The 24,764-nt window shown below is 44.6% G+C and overlaps 10 protein-coding genes across 10 annotated transcripts; 3 read left to right on the top strand and 7 right to left on the bottom strand.

Annotated features, from left to right (window-relative positions):
• Positions 1-179: 179 nt before the first annotated feature.
• SAMD00019534_102430 (hypothetical protein) lies at positions 180-2,846 on the bottom strand (the record flags this gene model as incomplete). The annotated part of the gene is made up of 2 exons (XM_012894494.1): positions 180-2,700; positions 2,779-2,846. 2 exons carry the CDS (start codon positions 2,844-2,846, stop codon positions 180-182), a joined length of 2,589 nt encoding a protein of 862 aa, XP_012749948.1.
• Positions 2,847-3,366: 520 nt separating this feature from the next.
• Positions 3,367-3,901, bottom strand: SAMD00019534_102420 (hypothetical protein; the record flags this gene model as incomplete). The annotated part of the gene is made up of 2 exons (XM_012894493.1): positions 3,367-3,445; positions 3,498-3,901. The coding sequence occupies 2 exons, from the start codon at positions 3,899-3,901 to the stop codon at positions 3,367-3,369; spliced, it is 483 nt and encodes a 160-aa protein (XP_012749947.1).
• A 267-nt stretch (positions 3,902-4,168) lies between these two features.
• Positions 4,169-5,077, bottom strand: SAMD00019534_102410 (hypothetical protein; the record flags this gene model as incomplete). Its single annotated transcript, XM_012894492.1, has 2 exons — positions 4,169-4,900; positions 4,964-5,077. Coding segments are annotated over 2 exons (846 nt in total), but the record flags the coding sequence as incomplete, so codon positions are not given.
• A 944-nt stretch (positions 5,078-6,021) lies between these two features.
• On the top strand, positions 6,022-6,652 carry SAMD00019534_102400 (hypothetical protein; the record flags this gene model as incomplete). Its single annotated transcript, XM_012894491.1, has 2 exons — positions 6,022-6,073; positions 6,198-6,652. 2 exons carry the CDS (start codon positions 6,022-6,024, stop codon positions 6,650-6,652), a joined length of 507 nt encoding a protein of 168 aa, XP_012749945.1.
• Positions 6,653-12,067: 5,415 nt separating this feature from the next.
• SAMD00019534_102390 (hypothetical protein) lies at positions 12,068-13,920 on the top strand (the record flags this gene model as incomplete). Its single annotated transcript, XM_012894490.1, has 2 exons — positions 12,068-12,694; positions 12,778-13,920. The coding sequence occupies 2 exons, from the start codon at positions 12,068-12,070 to the stop codon at positions 13,918-13,920; spliced, it is 1,770 nt and encodes a 589-aa protein (XP_012749944.1).
• A 429-nt stretch (positions 13,921-14,349) lies between these two features.
• Positions 14,350-16,064, top strand: SAMD00019534_102380 (hypothetical protein; the record flags this gene model as incomplete). The annotated part of the gene is made up of 2 exons (XM_012894489.1): positions 14,350-15,517; positions 15,580-16,064. The coding sequence occupies 2 exons, from the start codon at positions 14,350-14,352 to the stop codon at positions 16,062-16,064; spliced, it is 1,653 nt and encodes a 550-aa protein (XP_012749943.1).
• Positions 16,065-16,194: 130 nt separating this feature from the next.
• SAMD00019534_102370 (hypothetical protein) lies at positions 16,195-18,119 on the bottom strand (the record flags this gene model as incomplete). The annotated part of the gene is made up of 3 exons (XM_012894488.1): positions 16,195-16,273; positions 16,361-18,012; positions 18,105-18,119. The coding sequence occupies 3 exons, from the start codon at positions 18,117-18,119 to the stop codon at positions 16,195-16,197; spliced, it is 1,746 nt and encodes a 581-aa protein (XP_012749942.1).
• Positions 18,120-19,021: 902 nt separating this feature from the next.
• On the bottom strand, positions 19,022-19,972 carry SAMD00019534_102360 (hypothetical protein; the record flags this gene model as incomplete). Its single annotated transcript, XM_012894487.1, has 1 exon — positions 19,022-19,972. A coding segment is annotated over one exon (951 nt), but the record flags the coding sequence as incomplete, so codon positions are not given.
• A 1,225-nt stretch (positions 19,973-21,197) lies between these two features.
• On the bottom strand, positions 21,198-22,806 carry SAMD00019534_102350 (hypothetical protein; the record flags this gene model as incomplete). Its single annotated transcript, XM_012894486.1, has 2 exons — positions 21,198-21,218; positions 21,286-22,806. 2 exons carry the CDS (start codon positions 22,804-22,806, stop codon positions 21,198-21,200), a joined length of 1,542 nt encoding a protein of 513 aa, XP_012749940.1.
• Positions 22,807-23,592: 786 nt separating this feature from the next.
• On the bottom strand, positions 23,593-24,500 carry SAMD00019534_102340 (hypothetical protein; the record flags this gene model as incomplete). Its single annotated transcript, XM_012894485.1, has 2 exons — positions 23,593-24,395; positions 24,464-24,500. 2 exons carry the CDS (start codon positions 24,498-24,500, stop codon positions 23,593-23,595), a joined length of 840 nt encoding a protein of 279 aa, XP_012749939.1.
• Between the last annotated feature and the right edge of the window lie 264 nt (positions 24,501-24,764).

Genomic DNA, 24,764 nt, shown 5'->3' with positions numbered 1-24,764 from the left:
TGGGAAGATGGTTGTTGGGAAGAAGAAAGAAGGTAGCTCACTTTATTGTAACAGGGTAGCATTGCAGGACATGAACACACACACACAGACAGTCATCGTCATCGACATTGACATCGAACATCCTATGACGACATGTGATCATCCGTTCCACTTCACTCTACTCTGATCCGCTACTTCACTCAATTCTTTGACTCTATCTGTGGTTGGAAGTACCTCCTGATAAAGGTGAGGTTGTTCTCTGTGATGCGCTTGGATCGACTGGTTTGGTCGCCAAGGACAGGACCGTTGTTGCCTGGCTTGAGACTGAACAGCTCTTGTATCAGCTTGTCATTGTCGACTGACTCTTGTCTTGCCGCTCTGTTGGCAGCGACCAACTCGTTGATGTATCGCTCGTCCGTGTTCTTTTGCAACAGCTCTGGATCCTTCTCGACATACTTGCGCAACAATTCCTTTGTTCCAGCGACGGTCAGCCAGCGCATGAATGGCAGGTTGAACTTGATGCGGTGCGCGTGCACCTTGGAGAACATCTGATGGATGCGCTCGGCGCCCTGCTCGACGCCATACTTCTTGGACAGCAGGTGGATGCCGTTGACCAGTGTGTGATGCGGCCTCTTGTCCATTGTGGCCAGCAGCGTCTCGGCCTCGTCCAGCTGGCCCGTGTGGATCAAGTTGGCCAGCTGGCAGTTGAGGTACTCGTTGCTCTGATCGTACAGACCGGGGCGCTGCAGTGCCTCAGCGTGTTGCCCACATTCCAGCAGGTGCAGCGCCAGTTTGTTTCGCAGGGCAATTGATGGGACCATCTTCTTGTCATCGATCATGTTGTAAAAGATGGACTGGGCCTCTTTAGTGCGCCCAGTGGTGATCATGCCCTCGATCAAAGACTCCCATATCCTGCGTGTGTGGTAGACCAACAGGAACTCTTCCTTTTGCAGGTAGGCGAACGCTTTGTTAAAGTCGGACAGTATCGCCGCGTGGTATGGACGGGCAAACATTGTGAGTGCGCGCACGTTTCGCGGGAGTCTGTTCCTGTACCCCAGGTAGTCGAATGGGGGCATGCGCTGAACCAATGTCAAGTGCGCCCGGATCAAGAGGTCGCCAGCCGGCAGATGACCATCTTTATAGTGCTTGTCGAGATGCTCAATGATGCTCTGATATGATGTTTTATCATTGTTGATGATGTCGCGCAGTCGTGTGTCATTGGGATCTGTTGGCTTGGACGGCATTTCGTTGCCCGTCAACATCTGATGGATGTGCGATTTGTGAGAGATTGCGCGCTTGTCTTGGTACTTCTCGTAGCGCCTCGCCATGGGCACACTGTTTACGCCCAGTCCAGACGTGCCCCAATATTGCGCGAGTCTGGTCTGCCAGTCCAGCTCACGTTTAGTAAGCGCGTGATCTGGAGAGTTTGGCTCCAGCGTGGACAGCTTGGCTCGCAGCTTCTTCTCCTGGTGGGTATGGTATATTTCAAACAGGGAGGTGGTATGGTTGTGCATGGGCAGATGCAGTCGCAGCAGGCGCCTGCTAAGCCAGTCGAGTGAACGGTGGTACAGGTCAAAGTGCAGGAACACCTCGATGATGTGGTTGGACTTGAGGTCCATGCCAAAGGGCGTGAGCAGGGTGAGGTGCTCCTCGAGCATGCCCAACAGCTTTGTGTTGCCCACGCTGTCGTTGTAGACAACCAGTTGCGCGGCGTCGTACATAAGTAAGGGCGAGTCGTAGGCAGTGATGTAGTTGAGTACTCGCTCGACATCCTCTTTCATGTCGTGGTCGGTGAACAACTGCAGCAACAGCTGTGTGCTGCCGATGGGGATGGTAGTCTTTTTCTCGACGATCATGGCAAAGAACACTGAGGCGATTGATGTGTTGCCAGTGGATCGTGCCTTCAACAGGAGCTTGTGCGTGGGGAACTTGTGTTCTCCGCGTGACCACTGATCATATATTCTAAACAACATTGACTTGTCCACGCCGACCCAGTTGGCATAGTCGATGATGAATGATGAGCGATCGTGAGGCGAGAGGTTGGGCATCTGGTACACAGTACCCACAATATGATTGAATGTTTCCACGGTGCGCACATCAGTGTCGACCTGGCTGATCAAATCGAGCTCCTCGCGAAGGAAATCCAAGGGACGACCGAGACAGTATGAGTTGATGATCTGAGTTGCGCGCGGCTCATTGCCCTCCAGCAGACTGAGGTGGAACAGCTGTGCGATTGTTTTGGGATTGAATCGTCGAACGTTGATCAGACCATCCTTCATGAGCACAGTGTCGTAGTGTGTGATGGCCTGTGTGGACACGCCCACCATCAGGTAGGCCCCAACCAAGGACTGAAGCAGTGGCTCGTTGTACTCATTGTACAACTCCATTGCAATGAATGTCTCTGTGAATGAACTCTCCACTAAGCGTAGATAGTTGCGCACTGTTTCCAAGTCCTCTGGTTCGGGTTTGTCGATTGTCGCAAAGTAATTGAACATATGCATGTATGTCTTGATGCTGCGCTGTATCTTGTGTGTATCAAACAGGGCGTTGGCCTCACGCACTTGACTATGTAACTGAAGTTGTCCAAAGTATTCAACAAAGTGATTGATTCGCACGTGATCCAAGAACTCAATCGGCAGTGCCTTGTACCATTTGAACAGCTCGTCAACCTCTGGCTGATTGGCTATCTTTCCCATTCGTTTCTTCAAGTAAGTGTGGAGTCTAAGAGTGAATGATTGTGATGTTAGTTCATTCGATCAATCATTCAATCAATCAATCAATCAAACAATCGATACATACTTGTTGCCAAGTTGTTCTTTGCTGTATGTATTGCTGGAGATCAATGAGATCAGCTCATCTGGCGTCATCGAGGAGGTCTCTTTGCCTTTGTGTCGTCGTGCGTTATCATGGCCCTTTGTAATGTCTTGGATGGCACTATGAAGTGCTGAATCTTGTCCACTCTTTGTTGTTGAATAGCAATGTCGAATGCGACCATTATTGTTGTTGTCTACAAACAGTCCACAAAGACTATGTGTCAGCAGCAGTGTATGTTGTAGCTGTTGATGTATCCTATTTGAGCTTATAGATTGCTGAACTATAAGTCTGTTCAATGATGTTGATGTTGATGTTGATGTTGCGACAGGAAGTTGTGTCACCAGCTTGCTCGCATTAAGTAAGCGTGACCCTGTTGTAAGCATTATCTGTATCTGTATCTGTGTCTGTTGTGTGTGTGTGTGTGGATCTGTTCGTCCAAGGATGGTAATAATGCGACTCGTTTGTTTCACACAGAGTGTTACTTCAACACAAGTCACTACATTTCATTTCATTTTACATACTTATCTGTACAGATAATATTATTCTATTAGTAATAGTATATTAATAATAACACTAGAATAAGAAGAAGAAGAAGAAGAAGAAGACGAAGAAGAAGAAGAATAATATTTGTTTGTATAATGTATCATTTGAGCTTTATTTGAAATGATTGTATGAAGGAATTTCGCAACCATTGATGTACATACTACTGACCTCCAGTGTATATCTTAATGACAATTGGAACGATTTTGCCAACCAACTCTGTGACCTTGCCTTCACGGAACCACCCTCCTTCAATCTTTCCATAGGAGGGGTTGTCCGTACAGTCTCTTCGGAGTGGTGGAACGGCAACACCTCCAAGGTTGGCGATATCACCGACCATTGCGCAGTAGACGTCGGACATGCGGTCACGGTGCTGCCCCTCGTTTTTATAGTTGGTGGTCATCACTTGCTCGGCTCTCTGCAAATGTCTGAAGGCAATATCCTTGATGGGGCCAGCAGGGAGGGACTCGTAGAATACTCTAATGGCGTCTCTCATGGCATGTTTCTGGGCTCTCTGGGCTTGGCTACCTCCTGCCCACTCGACAAAGCAGGCTGCGTGCCACAACATACAAACAATAGTAAGGAAAGAATCTGAAGACATTTTAAGGTTTGGATTATATTTGTTAAATACTAGATTAATTATACGATCGTATAAACATTCAAATAGTAAATTGATTATAAATAATAGATTTTTGGGAATACACGTATTCCTCTGTTGATCAAACATTCAAACATTCATCACTGGTACTTGACTTGAAGACTAGAACAAACATTTATTTACATTCATTTTGGTAACATACCAATCGCTCAACATACTCCAAAGCTTTGAAAGTTAATGAGGGCACATGCTGCGCGGAAGTATAGATCGAGGTGGTGGCGCTGTGATCCATAGGGTGGAGCCAAACATCGTGAGAGCCTTGACCTTTGGAAAGCAGTGTTCAATCTTGATACGCAATCTTGAGATCTGGAAATTATAGATGCGTTGTTCAACTGTGAGGAACTTGGTGACTGTTCTGGTATTCCTCTGTTTCTTAATTGGTGTAACGAATGGGTGGTTCTTTGAGACGTAGGCTGAGTCGGCCAAAATCTTCTCACCAGGCAGTAACTCATTGGCCAACTCTCCATCGTCAAAGATGGTTAAATCATGCTTGCTTCCTGGTTGAGGAGGGCCAACCCAAACGATGTAGCCATCCAGTCGGATTCCTACTTCAAACTTGATGCCATGAAATTTGTGTTTGCCTGACGACACATTAGTTGTTGTCGGTGAGTTAACTTGATAGCGCTGCATTATTTTAAAAACAAACAGAAACATACCGCTGTAGAAGGACCTTTGGAGATCTTGATTGTTTGGTCCTGGTGAGGGTCTTCTTATCTTAACAATGGTGGTGTCGATAATCATTCGACAGGTGGTCACCTCTCGAGGGAACCCCTCCACATGTTCAGAGATGTTGATTGAACTGGTGTCCACAATCGAATATCTGTTGAAGATATCGGGGGGATAGTCAATAATTGGTGCTATCTGTAAAAAGGAATCCTCATATGCTTCCAATCTTCTATCCATATCAAACTGTTGAACGTTGAAGTCAATATTGGTAGTGGTTGAGGTGATTCGGGCTTCCAAAATAGTTACCATTGGGACATAGACATTGATGGTCTCAAGTACCTCAAACAAATGTTTGAAGAATGTCTTGTGATCGATTCGAAAATGATATTCTATAACCGAGATCAAGGGGTAGTGTTTCATATAATAACATAGATAGAGAAAGTGGACGGGTTTAATTTGATGAGGTAATAAATAAAGAATAAAGAAAGTGTTGATTGATTGTTTAGCCCACCCATAGATGGTGTTCATTTCTACCAATGACACGTCTTTGAAGTAGTCTTGGGAATTATTGTTGTTCATTGTTCCGATCAATTATTACTTAGTTCAAGCAGTACGTCAATTTTCCCAACTCTTTAAATAGAAGAGGGAAATCCACACAAATTATTGAGGTAAACTTCAATTCATTCAGAGTTTCACTTCAACATCATTGTTCCCATTTGTGTCAAATTCAAAGGAAAATACATAATAATTAATGTCTAAAGATCATGTTACGACCAGTGCCGGGATTAGGGGTTGTCCAGGGAAATATTTTGATTGTTTCCAAAGTTGGGAATTGATCAAACAACAATACACACTCATAGTTTTGGGAACTTTACCATGTTTGGAAAAAACACACCTTCAAGTTCTAAGAGACTTCACAAAAATAGATWTTCGAAGGTGGGTGATCGTTTGTGATGATCATTGTTCAACAACACTCAGTTTATCTTTATTGATGCACTTCCCAATCAAGTATGTTTTTATTTATCCTTTTAAGGACTACTTTAGTTTTCAGTAAACTACTACTCTATTTAGAAAAGCATTGAGTGCTATCATTGATTAACTTATAACTTTTAGATTAACAGAATGATAGTAGGTCGATAGTTTGTTATCATAACACAATCCTTCCGTTTTGTCACCTAGTACGTACCAACAACAACAAACAACAACAACACCATACACGCAACACTATGACACGTGTACAATGTCTATGTACTAAGACACCATGTTGTCTTTGGACAACAATACAATCAAGCATCTATTAATGAATCACTTCACTTCTTTACTCCTTTACAATTAAAACTTTAACTGTACATAATCTTAATACCATGTTAACGAGAAAATCGTCTACGATACAAGACGTAACTGCATCACTCAAAGGTACGTCCAATGCAGGTATCATCTATGTAATTGAATTTGTTTGTAATTGTTGGTTGTGTTCATTTTTAATGGTCACGATGTACACTTATCTTATCTCATTTGTCTAACCATAATTTCCGTTCAGCACCAATCAAGAAGAGAAAGGCGGATAAGCTCGTCATTCAAACCAAGGATGAACCAGTTGTTGACCCACTCCAACAGAAGTCCCCCAATGAACTCGTAATCGAGTTCGTCTATCCAACCTTATGCTTCCGAGATCTCCTACTTGTTGATTGTGGTGAGCAACTTCTGGTGATACTCGGGTCCCCATTCAAGTCCTTTTCGTCAAAAGTTGTGGCTGATAGCTCCATCTCGTTCACAGTGTACATTGGCAACCCCCTTCTGACGCTAAGTGACTCAATGAAGAAGATTGTTGGCAGACATAAAGAGTGGTTGACAAAGAAGGAGGTGGAGTACCAAGTCGTTATCAACTTTGCTTTCACCTTCAAAGATAAGGTTATGAATCCGTATGACACAGCAGTCAACTGCCGCGCCTTCACCATTGTGAAGGCATCAGATGGACAAAGGATTGATTGGTGACTCACAATAAATCCTCTTGACAACATTGCACATTCCCAAAAATCTAATGTCAATAATTGGACTTTATTTATAATCTTTTTTAAATGTCACAGTCTCACTCAACAAGTCCTCAGACAATTGATAAATCAAGCTCATAGACCGTCTTTGGAGTTCTCCCCATTATTGTCAGCCATTACCAACCCAACAACATGTCTATTTCTTATCTCCGGCGACCTTTCAAATCAAATCCATTACCGATTTGAAGTCACGATCAAACAACGAAGATGGATCACGTGTCTTTCCAAGGATTTTCAATGTGGTCCACAGCCCTGGAGACTATTTTTGGAATATATGCCTGGGGAATTTAGGTCAACAATAAGAATCAATCAAACAAGATTCAAAGAATATAGCCGAACGACTTTGACTCATCAAGTTTAATCATATCTTATGACTGTTTATTAGGTTCAAATCAAGAGAATCCCAATCACTGCCATTAAAACAATAACTAATGATGTCTTAAGTGATTGAGCCGAGCTGGGCTTTGATGTTGTAGTTGTAGTTGTAGTTATAGTTGGGGTCGAGGACGTCGTAGAGGATGTGGATGATACTGAGGTGGTTAGTGATGAAGTAGTAGCAGTGGATGTAGATGTTGTGGGCGAAGTTGTTGAGGTTGTAGAGATAGTTGTGGAGGAGGTAGAAGAGTTGGACGAGCACATGGGGTCAGAGATCATGACAGTGTTTGGGATTATAAATGGGATGGGATTGGTCGTGATACCAATAGTGCCCATAACCATGATGTCACCATAGTTGCTAGAGTCTCCACTGTCTCTAATTGATCGGATGACAATCACTCTACCAATTAAATTCTCATCAGTTGTTAGACTCTGAGAATAGTTGGTTGTATACTGATAGTATCCAGTACCATCGTCAGAGTATGAGCACAAGTTGCCCAAGTCACCCCAGTGGCGGGACTGTACTTCAGGCAGCCCATGTGTCTGATTGACATTTGACCAATGAGTAGCATTTGAATCAAGATATATGAGTGCTTGATTGTTTTGAAGTATTTGAATACCATATGCCATTGAGTTGTTTAGTCCTCTGAACATTGCTGTGAATGTTAGGCTTGTAGCACCAGATGATGACTTATTCATTTGAACGAATACATATCCGGTAACATTAACATAATTTGTCCAATGTCCCTTCTTTGGATGTGTAGACAACACTGCCAATGCAGTTTGATTATAATTAATCAAAGCCCTATACTTTGCCTTATTCGGTTTATCCACATCCTTAAACACTGACATTACACATTGCCCAATACTATTCAGTAGTTAGTATAACTCTATCAATCAATCATTCAATCAAAATATAGTATACATACATCTTGCCTTTGGGATCACATGCTTGAGTGTCGATGATGGCCATTGTTCTACCAATTAATGATTGTTCAAAGTCCATTTGAAGCTCTGGCTCCATAAAGATTGTGTTTGATACGTATCCATTGCCATTAAGATCTCCAGTGATGTTGCCCAAAGCACCAACAGGACATTTGTTGGGATCGGCACCAAAAGCAACTATTACATTGCCAGAAGATGTGTTTGTAGATATATCACCTGTCTCTCTAAGAGTAACTCCATAAGTAGTACCTTGTTTCAAGTTTGTAGCTGATACATCATATCTAAAGTACATTGATGGTTTTGATCCAGATACCTACTCGTCACAATAGTCAGTTTGATTGAATGATTGAATGATTGAATGATTGAATATGGTACATACTGTGTAGTTTACAAGGATTGATGCGTATACATCTTGATTTGGATCCCTTGGTGTTGTGGCGCAGTATCCATAATACTCGCCATCATCCGACCATGATGGGTCACATGCAATCACATTGATTGAAAGATAAAGTACAACTATTTTAAGTAAAGTTGATAGTATATTAGGTGTCATTGTTTATTTATTATTACAATAATAGAATAGAATGAACTAATGAATCATAAATTGATGTAGACTAGAATTATGATGATGGAAGGTGCCCATGATTAGATGGATGTCACGTGTCAGGGTGACCCACCCATTCCCAAAAAGGATTCTTTTAAAATGATCATAAGGTATTATTAATACGGGAATCAAATAAATGTTTGATTATTTATTAGAATGATTTAATAAGTAAGGAACAAACAAAGACAATAAAAAGTGATATTGTCTTTGAATAGCGGAGTTTGGTATAATCCCGGTTGTAGTAGTTGTGATTGATGTTGTTGTGGAAGTTGATGAAGTTGAGGAAGTTGTTAATGTAGGTATGGTTGAGGTCGGAGAGGTAGTAGTTGAGGAGGAGGTAGTTAATTTATTTGTTGTGGTTGTTATCATAGATTGATTGCACACTGATAAGACAAGATCGTTGGGAATAGTAAATGGTATTGAATTGTTTGTTAGACCAATGGTGCCCAACAGTAAGGCTCACAACTGATGACAGAGCATCTCAGTTCAGTTCAGTTAAACTGAACGCTCAGTCTCAGTTTCTGTCCGATCCGTATTCAGTTATAGGCTCAGTTGTAATATTCGACTCCTCAGACTGGTCAGTCACTCAGTTAACTGACTGAACTGATACTCAGTTGTGAGCCTTACCCAACAGGATGAAGTCGCCACCCTGGTCAATGTTCTTACCATCATCTCTCAATGATCTGATCATTATCATACGTCCAATCATGTTGTTGGCATTTGAAAAGCTGCCAATGGTGTGTGTATAACTCAGGGGGCCCTTTCCAACATTACATCGGCTGCGCCGATTCCCTGAGAGGATGAGGGGAGTGATTGCCATGTTTGGCAATGGTAAGGATCTTTATTGACAACTCAAGGATGTGAGATAAAGACAATCCAATCGTCAATATGAGGAATAGGTTTCCTTTGATACTCGAAGAGTCGGATTCCTGCAGGGAGACCTTTTTTGTGATGTTAGATGAAGATGAAGACTGTCTTACATCTCTAAATCTCTTACCGTGATAGAGGTGCAGGTATGCAAGTACCTCATCCAAAGCGTGGCCTGATCTGTACAGAAACTCTGTTGTCTCATCAGCTGCTACAATAGCTACATCGTTGTAATGTCCAGGGGGCACGAAAGGGACTAGGCGCCTTCCCAATAGGTCCAGAACATCTTGCAATCTTGACTTCACGAAGCGATAGAAGACATTCAATACATTGAGTCTCTGAGCATTGTTCAAGGCACTGCCATTGAATCTCACTGTCATAGTGACAGGATCTTCGTCACATTCGCTGTCAGAATCTGTCATTGTTTATGCATGAAAAGGAGTGAAACAAATACATACGGTTGATAGTACAAAAGAGTCTGAGGTGAGCGGGTAAATGCATTACTCTAAAGGGTATTAGTTGTTGAATGACTGCCTTTGTTCATTGGTTGGTCTGTCACCTTATAAAGCAATGCTCATTGCATTGTTGTACATATTTAGCTTGATTGACTAATGGCGAATGATTGACTGGTGTCAATAAGAAGATTGACTCAACACCCCAAAGTTTATTTATTTATTTAATTTCTCTCCAAAAGATATAAGAAAGTCCATCAATCAAACATCACTATCAATCAGACCCGGAGTTCAGGGAGCGCCAAAAGGGTCAATACCAAAATGAACGATGAATATGTTAATACCATGGTATTCATGTATTTATAACAACAAAGAATAACTTTTTGGCATAACCCAACAACATAATCAAAGGATGGCAAAGGTTGGAAAGATAAGGTTAGGGTAAGTGTAGGGTAAGGGTAGGGTTTGTATTTGATTGAACTAAATATTATTATTGTTGTTGTTACCAATGTTATGCATTTCAATTTCTCCATTTACATGTTGTGCTTTCTTATTTCCTTTTGATTTCCTAAACCTACGAACAACAATCTGTTGAACGAATGGTCCATAATGATTCCAAGCCACAACAAACAATACTGCAACACTCAATACAATTATAATCAACAACATTATAGTTGTTGGTGTATAATTATAAAAGTAGATATCCCAATTTGATGATGTCCTGAATTTGTTTGACGTATGAGTGAATGAATGAGTTTGGAATCAAAGATAAACATACCATTGTCCATGAATACACATTCTTCCATTAGAGTCTACAGTGTACTCATAACATATTTGACATTGATGCTGTACACAGATGAGTCCTTGACCACATTGATCATTAATTTGACATTGTCTAAGGAATCTTGGTGAACCCTTTAAAGGTACACACTTGCCATTATCATTGCAATAGTCATTAAGTGCGCACCAATCAGACCTATCATATCCATATGTTCCTGGAATACATTGGCCACACTATCAACAAATGTATATTTAGTTAGTAAGATTGATTGATTGAAGTGCTAGATCATTCAAACTTACAATCTTTGTTGAGTTGGATACGTTGTCTCGATAGAATGGAACTAAGTTGGGTGGACAACCACTGTCTAACACTTGACTATCCTGTTTAGCCAATGCTCTTTCTTCGGGTCCTTTACAAGCACCTAAAGGTGGTGGAGTACTACCAATATAGTCGCACTGAGCATTGGTATTTACCAAACAAGTGGCCAAAAAGATAACAATACTAAATGTTCTAAGTTGATTCATTCTAAAGATAATACAAGTTTGTAGATATGACAATATGATCTTACAAAGTTATTATTGTTGATACAACATTTGACTTTTAGGCCAATCACTTTTTGCAAACTTCCTTCACATCTATGTTTGAAACATTTGCAAACTCACAACATCCTTTGGCTTGCAAGTTGAATGAACATGTTTGTCTTGTTGATTGATTGATTGATTGATTGAATGATTGAATGATTGATTGAGTAAATATAGATACACAACCCAACACTTTAGACTTTCATCTGATAAACATAAGTACACAAACACAACTTTGTCTTATAAACAAGTTCATTGCTGTACTGTTGTTTGATATATTCTCTAGTGACTCATGAGTCACTTATTTAATGTTATATATTAATACTATGTTTGTTTGTGTTAAGTTATCATTCGCGATCAATGAATTAATCAATTTATCACATTTCTGTGTATAACACTAAAGATATTATTACATGTAATAAGTGGTCGATTATGACCAAACTACAAATTGGAACTACACCGTCCAACTCAACTGTAAAGTCACCCTTTTGCCCTTTCGTTAAGGGGCAAACAAAATGATTTGTAGAATGACCACAAGATATCTTGTATTTTAGACCTTTATATTACATAAAGTATCAAAGTTGTATGACTACCTAATATATATATAAATTACAATCAAACATGTGATCATTATATTAAACATTAACTTGTTAATACTACTAGTAATATAACAAATAACAATGTAAGTTGAATTGATTTGATTGATTGATTGAATGAATGAATGAATGAATGACTAACCTTTGAAACTTAGATGATGTCATCATCTTTGACTGAAGCCGAGACAGAGAAGTTCAGAACTTTGTTCAATGTATTTGATAGGAGAGGAGATGGAAAGATTGATATGATCGACTTGGCAATGACAATGACCTCTTTGGAGAATTGGGGAGAGGTCGTCAGTGGCTTGTCTGCCACCACCCTTATGAAAGAAGTCGACACCAACCATGATGGCTCAATCGAGTTTGACGAGCTCCTCAAGGTGATGGAGAATGCCAAGCAGTCGGGCACCAACACCGGCTTTGCCAGCGTCGTCGAGATGGTCGAGAGGGCCACCCTCCTCAGAGATAACACTGTCAAGGAGGATGTGAGGTTTGCCATTATCAACTGGATCAACACTGTTTTGGCCAACGACACCGACCTTAAGGACAGGCTACCAGTCTCCACCGAGAGCGATGCCTTTGTCACGGCCTGCCACGACGGTCTCCTTCTCTGCAAGCTTATCAACATCGTCGTGCCCAACACCATTGAGGAGCGTGTCCTCAACAAGCAAGACCTGACCGACGTCAGAATCAAAGAGAACAACGTGCTCTGTATCTACTCTGCCCGCGCCATCGGCTGTTGCGTCGATGAAATCAAAGCCACTGATCTTATTCAAGGTAATTCTGTAAGTAATATATTGATTGATGTCACAGACGGACAGAAGGTTCATCTCGCTAACATGTATTGACTATCATCAAACATTGACAGCAAGTAATCTTGGGCCTTGCTTGGCAGATCATTCAGATTGGTCTGTTTGAAAAGATCAACTTGATCAACCATCCAGAGCTCCGCCGTTTGCTAAAGGATGGTGAGACCAATGATGTATTGCTCAGGTCCACTGAGGATATCTTGCTACGTTGGTTCAACTTCCACCTCCATGCGGCCGGTCACTTGCGCAAGGTCAACAACTTCACTCACGACATCAAGGACAGCGAGTGCTACACCATCCTTTTGAAGCAAATCGCACCAAAGGACGTCAATCTCAACAAGACCCTTGAGCTCCTCCCCGAGCGCAGGGCTGAGCTCGTTCTGGAGAATGCCGAGAAGATCGGATGCCGCCAATTCCTTCGTCCCCGCGACATTGTCAGTGGAAGCTTGAAGCTCAACCTTGCCTTTGTTGCCAACTTGTTCAACAAGTACCCAGCTCTCGAGCCCGTTGATCAGGCAGCGATCACCCCAGAGACTCGCCAGGAGAGGATCTACCGCAACTGGATGAACTCACTCAACACCAAGCCTGTCATCAACAACCTCCACGAAGGTTGCCGCGATGCTATTGCACCGATCAACATTGTAGACCGTATCTTCCCGGGCCTGGTTGACCAGAAGAAAGTGAGCTATCCACCATTCAGGAGCGAGGCCAAAATGATTGAGAACTGCGACTATCTGATCTCACTCACAAAGATGGTGAAGTACTCGGTTATAGGATTATTAGGCCCAGATATCTACAACAAGAACATATATACACTATTGTCAATTGTCATGCAATTGATGAGATCGTATTATATCGTTCCACTGATGGAGGGAGTCAAGGTACCGAACGAAGAAGGTATCCTGGAGATGGTCAACCAGAAGTTGAAGGCCAAGATCTCGGGCTTCAACGACACTGGTCTCTGCACTGGCCGTGCCCTACTGGAGCTTATCGAGGCCATCCGTCCTGGCTCCGTTGATCAATCGCTGGTGACCTCGTCGGGCAGCGCCGAGGACAACCTTCTCAACGCCAAGCTAGCCATCTCCTGTGCCAGAAAGATTGGCGCCATTGTCTACGCCTTCCCAGAGGACATTGTTGAGGTCAAGGCAAAGGTGATGCTCACTATCTTTGCAGGTGTGATTGCCGTTGAAAGACGTAATTAATCTCGTTCAATCAATCAGTCACCCACCCAGTTCACTTTCAAGATCTTTCCATCAGAACCCATATTTGGACACCAAGATATTTTAATCAAACGACGCCTCGTTGACCATACCACGTCGTTTCGTTTTGGTCGCGTGTTTGGTCAAACAGGAGTCTTTGAAGGTTATTATTATAATAATAAAGATCAACTTGAATTCTCTTAAATATCTACTACTATTCGCGTCAGCCGGATGATTGGTAGACAGTCTTGGTGGGACAACCGACCCACCGACACTCTCTCCTCAAACCCAACATGGAGGCGACGGGTCATCCCTTTTGGAGTCCTAACATTACAAGTTCACTTCATTCGACTTTGAACAACCAATCAATCAATTATACAAAGAATGAAGATACTCTTTACATTGGTAGCACTATCAATATGTGCTGCTCAAATGCACTTGGCATCGGCACAGTGCTCTAGTGGCTCTGCCAGCTCAATCTCCCAATGGGGAATAACATACACTTTTGATCGAGCCTACCCTTGTGGTACTTTTGCAAATGGTGACTTCTGGGTAACTCCGACCACTACCTCTGGCGGAAAGGTCAAGATAACTCAGATCAATCCACCTTACATCGCATCTAATGGTACCAATGGATGGCAGGCCAACCCCATCTCATTCACCCAGCAAGGTCTTGACAATGGCACCAACAGTGCTGATCAATTCGGATCACTTAGCTACTCGTTCAGCCCAGCACTCGTCCCTGCCCTTCCCTACCTTGCCGCACCAAACACTTCAATTGTCAAGTGTATCTCATTGCTTGGACCAAACCGTGGTCAGCAACATTATGGAGCATTGCAAACTGCTGGTGTCCTAACCGTGCTAGCCTCCCCTCCACCCGCCAACTCATTCCGTCCTGCATACTTTGGTGCTTGGTCTAAGAAGAAGTTCCAATCAACCAACAACTTGAACACTGGATTGCTCCAGAGTCTTGCGCCAGTCACCGGAACTCCATCACTAAGTGAAATGTTGCTCAAATTCCAGCGTGTCCAGATCGACTATCTGGCTGATTGGCCAGTCTCCCATCTCCATCCACTGAACAACATGGCATTCTATGGTGCACAGTTTGCGAGTGACAGTGGAGACGCAGTCCTTCGTCTGATGCTCAATGATCCCTTGGCATCAAAGATGCCCCTTTTGATCGCCTACATCCAAGCAGGAATAGACTTTGCAGGTATGTTGGACAATGGTGTGACATGGGGTGCCAACGGTGGTATCTTCTCTGGTCGTAAGCTTCCAATTGTATTCGCCGCAGCCTTGCTTGGTGATACAAAGATGGCCGATCTAGTTAGATTAGCACCTTACAACACATTCCAAGAGGATGGTCAAATATTCTATGGAACAAATGCCAAGAGAGCACTCTGGGGTCAACTTTGTGAAGATGGAGACTACTGGAAGACTGGATCAGTCGATGAATCAAACTATGTTTGCCGTGATCCAGATGGGTGGATTGATGGAGGTTGGATCTCCAACAATTACCAACAATGTTGCACATCAATGGCCTGGAAGGCAACAGCCCTCTCCATCAGATTGGCTCCACAACTCCAATGTATCTTTAACTGTATGTTCACTTTTGGAAAGATATTGATTTATAGAATGAATCACTAACTAACACAAACTCAGCTCCATTGTTCATGGACTATGTTGATCGTTGGGTAAACTTTGGATACTGGTCTCAACCTGACCATTGGACTATCCAACACACTGTTGCTGCACCAGGAGGTGGAAGATTCCCTCAGTTCCATGGCACCGCTGCCAACACTGGTGGATACGTCTCAGACTTCTCTAACAACATGTGGGTTGCTTACAGACCAAACGGTGTGCAAGCCACTTGCAATGGAAATACCCCGACAACCGGTACCCAAACAACTACCACAACTGCCCCTGCCACTACCACTACTACCACTGCCCCTGCTACTACTACCACCACTGGCGCCACAACGGCAACAACAACTGCCCCTGCCACTACCACCACTGGAGCGACAACCACAACTGGCGCCACTACCACTGGCTCCACCACCAACCCAACCAAAGCTGCCTTGCTCCAGGAGATCCAGCAGGTCCAGGATCACCTTAACAACATCCGTGCCCTTGTCGAATCGATGTAATAAACTGACAACATACATGACTAAACCAGATGAGTTGAATTGATAGACATACAGAGAGACAAGGGTTGCCTCTGAAGGCTTGCTTGGCTCCCTGATGGATGACTTTGTTTCGAATAATTAATGCATCTTCTTATCTTCCACCAATCTTGACAACACCGGCCTTGACAAGCTTCTCAAACTTCTCTCTAACCAATGGGTTCTTCAAATGACTGTGAATGAATGGTAGTGCGAACAAACAAGTTAGTATAAGTTCCATTCAATCAATCAATCATACATCATTAAAGTGTAACACTTACTCTTGAGCTGCACCTGGGTTGGTGGACATATCCTTCAAGATTTGATTCATGACTGGGTCCTGGAGGATCTCCAAGATCTCTGGATTCTTGGCGGCCTCGGCAAGACGCTCCTCGTCAGTCATTGAGCTCTGTTGCTTGTTGAGTGCAAGCAGGTTTCTCTGGGAGAGATCGACCAGCTCTGGGTTGTTCTCCTCGACTCTCAGACCTTGGTCACAGATCTGCAGAGAGTTTTGATACTCGCGCATGGCAAACAGTGCGTTGGCCTTGCGGATGTATCCCTTGACAAAGTTTGGTGCAAGCTCCATGCACTTCTCGGCGTCCTTGATAGCGCGTGGGTACTCGGTCAGCTTGGCGTAGGTGGCCGAACGGTTGCTGTAGATTGTGTGGTCGGTGGGGTTGCGGCGGACGGCCTCGTCGAACGACTTGATGGCCTCGGGGTACTCGCCCTTCTTGAAGTGCTCGTTACCTTGGTTCTTGGCGACGAGCGACAGCTCAGTGCTGAGATAGGCCTTCTCAGTGCGCTCCTTCTTCAACTTCTCGGCGCGGCTCAGGTTGGCGATGGTGTCGGCGGTCTTGTCCTCGACAATGGCGTGGTTGTAGTTCTTGAGTGCGTTGTCAAGGTCGTCCTTCTTCATGTAGGCGTTACCCAGACGTGTGTAGATCTTGGCGCGGATCTTGTAGTCGGCGCGAATCTCACGCGCCTTCTCAATGGCTGAGGTGCAGAGCTCGATGCACTCGTCGTATCGCTGCTGCTCCATGAATACTGCTGCCTTGTTGTTCAAAGCCAACAGGTCATTTGGATCCAGCTCAAAGGCGCGCTCATAGTGCTTGATGGCTGCGTCAAAGTTCTTCTCCTTGTAGAACTGGTTGCCGAGCTCGCGCTCCTTCTGAGACTCTGGGAGCTCTGGTGCAGCGGGTTTGGCCTTGGTGGGCTCTGGCTGCTTTGGCTTCTCCTGTTGTGGTGCCTGTTGTTGTTGTGGTGGTTGTTGTGGTGGCTGCTGCTGTGGGGCTGGCTTGGATGGCATGGGTGCCTCTGATTCGTCGTCATCCTTGAATGGGTCGGCGTTGGGGTCATTGTCAAAGGTGGCGTTCGAGAGGTCGATGCCCATGATGACGCTCAGTGCAGTCACCATTCGCTTGTCGCCCATGTACTTGGTAATGTTGCCTGGTGTCTTGGCGAGATCCTGCATCTTGGCCATGAAGTCTGGCTGCTTCAAAAAGTCCTTGGTGCGTGAGTCGAACATCAACTTGGTCATTCCCTCTGGTCCAAACATGTTCTTGACCTGTCCAGGTGGCGTTGGGTTGAGGAAGTTGACCACATCGATCTGCAGGTCGATCAGCTGCTCGTTCTCTGGCTCGAGCTCGAGTCCCTTCTTGACGGCCTTGTCAGCGTCGTCGTACTGGGTGAGACCGACAAAGGCGTTGGCCAGACGCAGGTAAGACTTGGCCCAGTCAGGCTTCAGCTCGACAGTCTTGTTGGCGTCCTCCAATGCCTTCTCAAACTGCTTCATATTATTGAAGCATGCCGATCTGTTGCTGTACAAGATATGATTTGATGGGTCCAAAGCAATAGCATCGGTAAAGTGTCCAACAGCCTCTTCAAACTTCTTTGCAGTGAATGCTGCATTTCCCTTGTTCTTTGCTTCCAATGCCTATATGTTCGTTCGTTCATTCAAAGAGTTAGTACTCTCATGTCTCATTCATTCAATCATTCATTCATTCAATCAATCAATCAATTACATACTTGTTGTTGAGACATGATTGATAATAATAATAAAGTATCGATGTATGTGTGTATATATGTATGTACAAGTATCAAGAGATAGTTATGAACACTCAAAGGTTTGATTGAAGAACAAAGGTTGGTCATGCCCATCTCAAGGTCCTTGAGTGTTTGGTCATCACGTGGAACTTGAAGAAATATGAATGATAATTCCAAACGAAATTTCATTAGAATTTCAATATGTCCACTCACTCAATCAATCAAGTTGATCCAGGTCAATCCAGAGTTTGCCAATCAATCAATCGTAATGTAATGTAATGGGAATCGATCGTTCGATTTATTAATGGAAGATCATGTGTACGTAATAATAATAATATAATATTATAAGTTATTGAGGGAATGGAACCTGGGTACAGGCGACACCAACGCATGACTTGAATGGGAAGGTGTAGGGAGCCCAGAAGAACTCGGTGGTGTACTTTTGCTCGCCATAGAATGAGAAGAAGGTAAGCTCGACAAAGCCTCCAATGTATCCGGTGGGTGGTGCGGTAATGGTGGCTTGATAGAGACCGGCAGAGACAGGCTCGAGGGTGGCTGGGGTGAACGTGATGTTCTGGCGGACGTTGCCAGGGCCGGCAATCAGACGCCAGTCGCGCTTGATCGATGTGGTCACCGAGTTACCGGTCCACAGCACGACGTTGAGTGGCTGGGCCTGGAATCCCTGACCGCCAATCACAACTGTGACTGATGTGGTGTTGGTCGAGGGGTCGGGCACGACGGACCACTGGAACTGGGGAAGCTTCTGGTTGAAGACGATCATGTTGTAGTATGTGGTGATGTCGGCGATGACCTGGGGGAAGTTGTGGCTCAGAGAGTGGTCCTCGTTGGGGAGGATGCGCTGGTGCTTGGCGCCGAGCAGACCGTTGAAGAAGTAAACGCTAGAGTCGGGGATGAAGAACTGGTCCGAGACGGCGGTGACGATGTACTTGGGCATGGTGAGGCCGGACACGTACATCAATGGGTCGAGCTGCTTGGCCAGGTAGGAGAAGCCGGGCTGGTTGACGTTGACCATGAGGCCCTCGGAGTAGTAGTTGCCAAAGGCGTAGGAGAAACCCACCGTAGGCGCGGAAGTGGTTGTTCATCTGCTGCTCGAGCGCACCGATTGGCATGACGACGGGGATGACGGCCTTGACACGGTCGTCGACGGCGGCGGCGAGCCAGGCGGCCCATCCACGCTTGCTGGCACCCGAGATGACAAAGTTCTTGACGCGGATGTAGTATGAGCGCTGAGCGACGAACGACTGCACGGCGTCCATAGCACGGACGACGGCGCGAGCCATTGGGAAGTTGGCGAGCTGCGATGGATCGGTGTTGTTGGCGATGAACTGGCGCCACGAGTAGGCCAGGATACCGTCCTCGCTCACGTTCTTTGGTGTGCCATTGTTATTGAACACAATGTACTGGTTGGGGTTCTGCAGCAGCGACGCGACCACAGTATTGGAGTTGGCGCACATGCTGGCGATGAGTGGGCTGAGCGACACGTTTGTCGATGTGGTGAAGTAGCCGCCCTCATTCCAGAGGAAGGCAGTGTTGGTGGCGAGTGGGTAGTCTGGGATGCAGACCTGGAGCAAGTGCCACCAGACTGGGTTGCTGGTGCGGTTGGCATCGAGCCAGTTGCCCGAGGTCAGGTTCAGCGTGTATTGTGTGTAGCCGTTGCCTTGAACAGAGTGATGGAGGGAGTATGAGTAGCCCGAGTCGGGGGCGTAGATAAAGTCCTCAAGTGCGCTTGGGGCTGGGCCAGCAGCACCACCACTGACTGAAGCAATGCTCATCATCGCAATCATTGCCACCAATGTAGTGGCAACAACAAACTTATAATTGTACATTAGTTATTATATGTATGTGTAATAGTATATATTAAGAGTTGATATTAGATAACTGATTGGCGGTCAACGGGTATTTCACATTCATTCATTCATTCAATTCAATTCATTAGTTAGTGTCTCTCCCCCAACCTTCACAACCACAACAAGTTAATTCGATGATTGGGATTGGGCCATCTGTAAATATCTAGTTCAGGTTGGTCCTCACTTCGGACTAACCCCCTGCATCACACTCTTCGTCCATTGTCCTCAGCTCAAGTTGGCCCTCCATCCAATCAATGATGGCCTGTCATTGCCAAAACTCAAATTTTGAGATGGTACTCCCACCACCCTTCATTCAATCAATTCGATGTCATGTGATCGTCTGTCCGAGTGCCCTGATCGTTGTTGGTATGATTATCCCATCAGCTCGTCGTGCGCTGCGACTCTTGGAGCATCACCAATTGGTTTGTGGCCTTAACGATCAGCCTTCAGTGCACTGATTGATTGATTGAATCATTTCAGATTTATTGATTCATTCATACATTCGTTCGTCGTTCCATCGTTTTGTTGTTGTTGTTGATGACAAATACCTTATGAGGAAGTTGTGGCGACTACCTACTTTGCAACCAAGGATGAAGTGTGTTACTGTTTGTGGGTGAGGGCGAGAACATTCCTAGATCCTTTGCGGAAGCCGAGGGAAGTATGAGTGATACGAGTGGACTCTGGGGTCAACCATATAGTTCCACCTCCCTCCTGGGAGCTACTCTTTCCTTCGTTCGTTTGCTCCTGCTTGGCCTGTTCCTGATCCAGGTGTGATGGGGAGTATACATCGCCCAATCACCTGTTCAGGATAATATTATTATCCTCCTGAGGGCCAAGCACGTTGATTGAGCCGAGTAGAGAGGCAAATGGGGTCGCACGTGAACCAAGTCACTGTGCCAAGGCCCAAGTCGCGTGAACATCACTATCTTGAAGGATGCTACTTGTTTGTTCAAGTTAGGTGATTGGTCCATCTTGTTGGCTTCCTTGATGTTGATAATTTTGTTGTTGGTTGATGATTGATTGAGCGAATGAGATAAATGAATGAATGAATGACATTGTTTGTTGTTGACAAAGGGAGTGTACCCTTGCAGGGTGCAGGTTGAGATTGGATGATATCCAATCAATGTGAATAGTAATAACAATAATGTATAAGTTTGAATGAATGCCAAGCTATGCCATTCCATGCCAAGCAAAGCCAAGTCATTCACTAATTAGATGGTGGAGTTTCCTGTGTTTGTGTTATTGTTAGTCTCCAAAGTGTCAACACTCTCTCGCGCCAACGTTGTACCACTTACCCTCTTCCTCTTGCATGCAGCACAGTAACAGGTGCCCTTGCAGAATGGACACACCCAGGGCTTGGTGCGTGCCTTTAGTGCCGGAATCTCTTTGTTGTAATGCTTGGTGAGACAGGTGGAACAAAAGCGTTTGTTGCACTTTAGACGTCCAGCCTGTGCCGCCTGACATTGAATATACTCTTGTTTGAGAGCCTTGCATTGGTGACACCAGCGACCTGCATCTGCATTGTTCTTCTTGCGCTTCTTGACAGCAACGTCATTGTTGTTGTTGTTGATGTTTTTGTTGTTTGCGTTGGTGTTGGAGTTGGTCGATTGATTGTTGTTGTTTGATTGTCCCTTGTTATTGGCTCGCGATGATGTAGTTGGCGTGTCGTTGCCAGTTGATTGGTCCGATTCTTGGTGACCACCGCCAACGTCCACCATGCCGTGTTGTGCCATCGCCTGGTCGATCTGACGCTCGAGTGATGGCTGGTGGCTAGAGTTGGACGACAGGGAGTAGGACGCGGGTGGCACGCTGGGCAGCGACCCGTTGATCGTGGGGAATGCCGATGCCAGCATCATCTCACTCGAGGAGGAGTGGACGCCGGCGTGGGAGGAGGAGGACGGCGTCGACGATGACACAGACATGTCGTCCTCGGACATGGACAAATCCGATTCGATGTGCACGTGATGTATGCGCATGTCGGAGGAGTACTCGTCGGATGATTCGTCGTCCTCTTCATCGGACGTGTCGTATCGCTGCCATCTTGGGCGATGGCCTGCATGGCGATCGACACTTGGCAACAAGTGGTTGGCCGTGTTGATGTTCATCAATGTGTTGGCTGAGGTCAGGTGCGAGTTTGACTGTGGCTGCAGTCCACTATTGATACGCATTACCAAGTTCTCGGGTGTTGAGTTGTTACTGTTACCATTCGAATGGATATTTGTTATATTGATTACATTGGATGATGATGTTGAAGATGATGATGTTGTTGATGTACTATTATTATTATTACTATTGTTATTATTATTACTATTATCTGTTTTGTTATTATAACTATGTGAACTAATGATATGATTACGAGGTGATACTGTTGGAAACATGTTGCCATGTTGTGGCGGTGTGAGCAGTGAGGTGTTGAGAGGGAAGAGCAGGGGCGACTTGGAGTAGATACTCTGCAGATCGTATGAGTGCAGCAGCAGCTTGCTGGGCGAGAAGCTGTTCATGTTGTTGCCACCGCCCATGCCCTCCATCTTGAAGTAGGAGAATGTGTTTCCGGCGCTTGTGCCAAAGCTGCCAGGCGTGCCCACCAACCCGTCACCAAACGGTCTGGACGGTGAGTCAAACACAGACTTGTTAAAGAATGTGCTCAATGGTGATGACTCTATATTCATTGGTGCACTCGTAGATGTTGATGATGGTGTAATGGCCATACTATTGCTACCATTACTACCATTGTTATTGTTGCTGTTTGGTTCATCAAGTCCACAGATGTCTATTTCTGGGGACATTGGGGTAGACACAACAACAGGGTCCTTCATTATGTATATTTGATTCCTTGTTATAATGTGTTGGTTGATTGATTGATTGATTGATTGAGTATGTGTGTCTGTATATGTCTGTCTATCTGATTTCTAAATTAATGTTGTCACGCGAACGACTAAACAACAATCTTTGAATATTGAATAAGTAAGAAGATGTTAAAGTGCTAGGTTTGAATGGGAATGGATGAATAAATGAATGAATGAATGGGTGGGAGTGAGAGAGAGAGAATAGAGATTGAGAGATCCTTTGTGTTGAGTAGACCAAAGTGGCTAGAGCCTGTCTATTATTTGTTATTCTCACAATAGTGGGCACATACACACACACACTAACTCAGTCGACTGCCATCTACCACCAACCCACACTATTACCTCAACACTGTTTTGCTTTGGTTTTTGCAAACGTCTTACCAAAAGCACTACCCCAATATTTTGAGCTCAGATCATTTGAACACAACCCCCTCATGAATGCACACTACACCCTGTTTTCTTTTCAAACTAATCCAGATCCACCACCCATCTTCTTGTTCACTTCAAGCACAAGTCCATCTGAATAATGAACTAACCCTTACCTTACCCTAACCCTTGCCCTTGCCCTTGCCATCTGAATCTGTCATGTCAATTAAGTACTCTTTGCTATATTATGTCGATCAACATCATTATGTTTATTAGTGTATTGATCTATTTATCAAACAAGTTAGTCAACTCAATCGATCAATCAATTAATGATGACATGTGTGATTGATGATATTGGGTTGACGGACGAAGCAAGACTGTGATGATAATTTACAACAACTTCTCAAAGTCCAAGTAGCTGATGTCACCGACGTTGCAGATGGACTTGAAGGAGACGACGACGTTGCCAGACTCGAAAGACCAGACCCAGTACTCGCTCTGCTTTGGAACGACACGGAGAACGATCTTGGAGTTCTGGGTGACCTCGTCAAAGGCCTCGAGGATCATCTCGTCCTTGCAACGGTTGCAAATGTTGTAGGAGACGTTGGTAATGATGTCCTTGAGGATGGAACCAATGCGCTCCTGGTAGTCGCCAAAGGTGGCGTAGCACTGCTCGAGGGAAGCCTCGTCGTAGGTCCAGTCACGCTTGGTGACGGCCTTGATCTTCTCCAACTCCTCGTTGATGGCCTCGGTGTTCTCACGAATGTCCATGCGAGCCTTCAATGACATGACGCCTGGGGATGGGATGATGGCGGCAAGGTCAAAGTAGGAGATGTCGCTAGTGTTGGCAACGCTTGGGTTGAACAACAGGACGAGGGAGTTGTTCTCAAAGATGTACTTCCAGTATGGCACGTTCTTCTTCTCCTCGTTGACACGGACGATGACCTTGTTGTTGGAGTTGGCCTCAATCAGAGCCTCCTTGGCAATCTCGTCCTTGGCACAGGTCGACTTGATGCAGTCGGCAACGTTGAGGGCGATGGTCTTGTAGAAGAAGTCACCGGCGTTGTTTCTTGGGTAGTCGCAGTCCTTGGCCAACTTCTCGTAGATGGTCTCAAAGTCAAACTCAAAGGTCCAGTCCTGTCCTGTGGTGGCCTTCAAGTTCTCGACGGCTTGGGTCAAGTGCTCCTCATTGTCTAATATTATATTTGATTGATCAGTAAGGTTGGACATGTCATTGTTGGATTATTATTCCAAAACTTACCTCTGAGGCTCTTTCTGATGGTCAATGGAAGTGGCATTATTGATTATATATTGGAGGGGAGTAGTAAATTAAAATACTAGGTGGTTGTTTGATTGATTGATTGTTATATTAACACTTTGATTTGTGATGATGGAATGATTGGATGACTCCGGAGTGCAATTTATATTGGTAGGTAAGTCATCATAATTCATCATCATCACTCCACCTCATGATCCACCAAAATGAACACATTAATCTAAACATAAACAGAAACTAAATCAATAATATATTATTTCGGATATTTTTAGGACAGGAATCCAAC

Source organism: Acytostelium subglobosum (genome assembly GCF_000787575.1).
Source record: "Acytostelium subglobosum LB1 DNA, scaffold: scaffold26, whole genome shotgun sequence".
Taxonomy (NCBI): Eukaryota; Evosea; class Eumycetozoa; order Acytosteliales; family Acytosteliaceae; genus Acytostelium; species Acytostelium subglobosum.
This window is presented reverse-complemented; position numbering and strand designations above follow the sequence as displayed.